The 5000-nt window shown below is 46.5% G+C and overlaps 1 protein-coding gene across 2 annotated transcripts in view; it reads left to right on the top strand.

Moving 5' to 3' along the window:
- LOC127642833 (CREB-regulated transcription coactivator 2-like) overlaps positions 1–5000 on the top strand; it is a 16869-nt gene that overhangs the window by 9393 nt on the left and 2476 nt on the right. Inside the window, exons 5-6 of one of the 2 annotated variants that reach the window (XM_052125293.1) lie at positions 1028–1099; positions 2914–3014. In XM_052125293.1, the coding sequence (XP_051981253.1) occupies positions 1028–1099; positions 2914–3014 (173 nt within the window). The remainder of the gene's footprint in view (positions 1–1027; positions 1100–2913; positions 3015–5000) is intronic. The other variant, XM_052125294.1, reaches the window with a different exon arrangement.

Genomic DNA, 5000 nt, shown 5'->3' with positions numbered 1-5000 from the left:
TAGCAACCGGCCCAATCTGGTTACCCCATGTGACTCTACCCCCCCTAGCAACCGGGCCAATTTGTTTACCCCATGTGACTCTAAACTCCCTAGCAACCGGGCCAATTTGGTTACCCCATGTGACTCTAACCTCCCTAGTAACCGGGTTAATTTGGTTACCCCATGTGACTCTACCCTCCCTAGCAACCGGGCCAATTTGGTTACCCCATGTGACTCTAACCGCCCTAGCAACCGGGCCAATTTGGTTACCCCATGTGACTCTACCCTCCCTAGCAACCGGATCAATTTGGTTACCCCATGTGACTCTAACCTCCCTAGCAACCGGGCCAATTTGGTTACCCCATGCTAGGGACTCTACCCTCCCTAGCAACCGGGCCAATTTGGCTACCCCGTGCTAGGGACTCTACCCTCACTAGCAACCGGGCCAATTTGGTTACCCCATGTGACTCTACCCTCCCTAGCAACCGGGCCAATTTGGTTACCCCATGTGACTCTACCCTCCCTAGCAACCGGGTCAATTTGGTTACCCCATGTGACTCTACCCTCCCTAGCAACCGGGTCAATTTGGTTACCCCATGTGACTCTAACCTCCCTAGCAACCGGGCCAATTTGGTTACCCCATGCTAGGGACTCTACCCTCCCTAGCAACTGGGCCAATTTGGTTTCCCCATTAGTAGTCTCGGGTTCTGTACCATGGTGTGCACCCCGGTCCACGTGTCAGCATTCACATTAACAACTTTTCATGCCAACCGTGCTCTGTTTCGAACTAAACTGCCAGTGTGAAGACAGACAGACAGCCCTGTTGCCAGTGTTCTCTGATGCAGTGTAAACGTGTTCAGCCACTCCGATTCTTCAGGTGTGTTTGTGATGTTAGTTTGTCTTGTAGCTCTTCCTACGATCAGCTCTTTTCTTTGTTCTTTAAATCTTTCCTTCGCTGTTCTGGTTCTTTTCGCACACCTCTCCTGTACGTCTCTTTACTCCTGGCGTGGTTCTGAAAATAACAGATGTTTTTCTGTCAATCATGAAGGAAATGGAACAGTAATTTTCCCACGGACAAGAGCCAGATATTCCATCAGCTGCCAACCACAGCGCTCAACAGGTGATCTCTCCGTCTGTCTCTCTGCATCAGGGGCTCTGAATGACTCAATAATACAGAACACAGTACTCAAATACTCCTGCAGAACTACTGAATCTACCATAACAGAAATGATGTTTTATCTGAATCTGATGAGAGAAATAAGAAACACACCTGGAGTCGTGAGTTTGAATCCAGGGAGTGCTGAGTGACTCCAGTCAGGTCTCCTTAGCAACCAAATTGGCCCGGTTGCTAGGGAGGGTAGAGTCACATGGGGTAACCTCCTCGTGGTCGCTATAATGTGGTTCTCGCTCTCGGTGGGGCGTGTGGTGAGTGACTCCAGTCAGGTCTCCTTAGCAACCAAATTTGCCCGGTTGCTAGGGAGGGTAGAGTCACATGGGGTAACCTCCTCGTGGTCGCTATAATGTGGTTCTCGCTCTCAGTGGGGCGTGTGGTGAGTGACTCCAGTCAGGTCTGCTTAGCAACCAAATTGGCCCGGTTGCTAGGGAGGGTAGAGTCACATGGTGTAACCTCCTCGTGGTCGCTATAATGTGGTTCTCAGCCTCGGTGGAGCGTGTGGTGAGTGACTCCAGTCGGGTCTCCTTAGCAACCAAATTGGCCCGGTTGCTAGGGAGGGTAGAGTCACATGGGGTAACCTCCTCGTGGTCGCTATAATGTGGTTCTCGCTCTCGGTGGGGCGTGTGGTGAGTGACTCCAGTCAGGTCTCCTTAGCAACCAAATTGGCCCGGTTGCTAAGGGAGGGTAGAGTCACATGGGGTAATGTCCTTGTGGTCGCTATAATGTGGTTCTCGCTCTCGGTGGGGCGTGTGGTGAGTGACTCCAGTCGGGTCTCCTTAGCAACCAAATTGGCCCGGTTGCTAGGGAGGGTAGAGTCACATGGGGTAACATCCTTGTGGTCGCTATAATGTGGTTCTCGCTCTCGGTGGGGCGTGTGGTGAGTGACTCCAGCCAGGTCTACTTAGCAACCAAATTGGCCCGGTTGCTAGGGAGGGTAGAGTCACATGGGGTAACATTAAAACCACTGACAGGTGAATTGAATAACTTTGGGCGTGATAGAAAGGTGTCGGAACATACAGTGCATCCCAGCTTACTGCGTGCGGCACAGCGCAGCTGCAGACCGGTCAGAGTGCCCATGCTGACCCCCATCCACCACCGAAAGTGGCAGAGGCAGTGTGATGCTCTGGGCAACACTGGCATTCATGTGGATGTTACCTTAACATGTGCCACCTACCTAAACATAGTTGCAGACCAGGTACACCCCTTCAACGGTGTTCCCTGATGGCATTGGCCTCTTTCAGAAGCATCATGCACCCTGCCAACCTGCACACATTGTTCAGGAATGGTTTGAGGAACATGATGAAGAGTTCAAGGTGTTGACTTGGTCTCCAAAATCCCCAGATCTCAATCCGATTGAGCATCTACTGTATGGGATGTGCTGGACGATATTAGGCAGGTGGTTTTAATGTTGTGGCTGATCCGCGTTTTGTCCCCTGAGACATAAATGACTGTGTTTACATTAATGCCTCACCATGATTGGCATCACATCATTTTAAAGTGTATTTTACCGTTCAGAAGATCCTGCTATTTTAAAACAAAATTGATTTTTGGGATCTTCAGATGAACCCAGTTGGACCAGTTTGAAACACACAATTCTACATGATCACTGTAGCATGTAGATTCGTCTTCACTGGACTTACAGAAGTTAATAGGAAGTGGGTGTCCACATGCTGATGATCATGTAGTGTATTTAAGTTTTCATGTATTTACAAATGCTCAAGACTCACTTTCTGTCTCTCTCACTTTCTGTCTGTCTGCAGAACTAACTCAGATTCTGCGCTGCACACCAGTGTGATGAATCCACCCACCGCAGACCCTTTCAGTGCGGGACACACACTCCCTCCACAGAACAGACGCGAAAGTCAGTGTCTCCATCACACACACACACACACACACACACACACATATACACACACACACACACACACATATATACACACACACACACTCATACACACACACACACACACACAAATACACACACACACATATACACACACACACATACACACACACTTATACACACACACAAATACACACACACACACATACACACACATATATACACACAGATATACACACATACACACACACACACATATACACACACACAAATACACACACACATATACACACACACACACATACACACACACATATACACACACACAAATACACATACACACACACATATACACACACAGATATACACACATACACACACATATACACACACACACACATATACACACACACACACACACACATACACACAAATACACTTACACACACACACATTGTCAAGCGTTTCTTTGCCTGTGTGTTTCCCCACGCTTGAAGGAGATAGGTTCTCACTATTTGAAGTTATAAACTGGATTCCACTCAATGATTAGGCCTTGTGAATTACTTCCATCCATTTATTATAGAATTCATGTAGGTAAAAAACCTTCAAACACATAATCATACATACAGTGTTAATCACAAGGAAACCCAATAAAGTGCAGAAGTTAGCAGGTTTAACATGACTTAATTTTAACATTTTTGCGCAGCACTACAAATACATCAGTACCTTTGTAACCATAAAGTTGAAGTCAGAAGTTTACACACATATTAGCAAAATACATTTAAACTCAGTTTTTCACAATTCCTGACATTAAATCGTAGAAAACATTCCTTGTTTTAGATCAGTTCGGATCACGACTTTATTTTAAGAATGTGAAATGTCAGAATAATAGTGGAGAGGATGATTTATTTCAGCTTTTATATCGTTCATCACATTCCCAGTGGGGCAGAAGTTTACACACACACTGTTAATATTTGGTAGAATTGCCTTTAAATTGTTTAAATTGGATCAAATGTTTCGGGTTTCCTTCCAGAAGCTTCTCTCAATCAGTTGCTGGAATGTTGTCCCGTTCCTGCAGACAGAGCTGGAGTAACTGAGTCGGGATTGCTCTATCAGATTGAGGTCAGGACTTTGTGTCTTTAAGACATTTAGCCGCAACTCTGGAGGTGTGCTTGGGGTCATTGTCCATTTGGAAGACCCATTTGTGACGAGCTTTAACTTCCTGATGTCTTGAGATGTTGCTTCAGTGTATCCACATCATGTTCCTTCCTCATGATGTCATCATCTATTTATTGAAGTGCACCCGTCCCTCCTGCAGCACCCCCACAACATGCTGCTGCACCCCCATGCTTCACTGTTGGGATGCTGTTCTTCACCCTTTTCCCTCCAAACATACCGATGGTCATTATGGCCAAACAGTTCAATAGTGTGTCATCAGACCAGAGGACATTTCTCCTAAAGTCAGATCTTTGTCCCCATGTGCACTTGCAAACTGTAGTCTGGCTTGTTTATGGTGGTTTTGGAGCAGCGGCTTCTTCCTTGCTGAGTCTTTCAGGTGATGTCCATATAGGACTGGTTTTGCTGTGGATCTAGATACTCGTCCACCTGTTTCCTCCAGCAGCTTCACAAGGTCCTTTGCTGTTGTTCTGGGATTGATTTGCACTTTTCACACAAACTACGTTCATCTCTAGGAGACAGAATGCATCTCCTTCCTGAGCGGTGTGATGACTGTGTGGTCACATGGTGTTTATACTTGTGTACTATTGTTTGAGCAGATGAACGTGGCACCTTCAGGGGTTTGGAAATTGCTCCCAGTGATGATCCAGACTTGTGGAGGTCCACAGTTGTTTTTCTGAGGTCTTGTGATTGTCCCATGATGTCAAGCAAAGAGACACTGAGTTTGAAGGCCTTAAAATACATTCACAGGTACACCTCCAATTCAGTACACCTCATATCAGAAGCTAACTGGCTAATCGTATACACACTTGGCTTGACATAATTTTC

Source organism: Xyrauchen texanus, unplaced genomic scaffold, assembly GCF_025860055.1.
Source record: "Xyrauchen texanus isolate HMW12.3.18 unplaced genomic scaffold, RBS_HiC_50CHRs HiC_scaffold_886, whole genome shotgun sequence".
Taxonomy (NCBI): domain Eukaryota; kingdom Metazoa; phylum Chordata; class Actinopteri; order Cypriniformes; family Catostomidae; genus Xyrauchen; species Xyrauchen texanus.
Note: the sequence above shows the minus strand (reverse complement) of the source record. Positions and strands in the feature narration are given on the sequence as shown.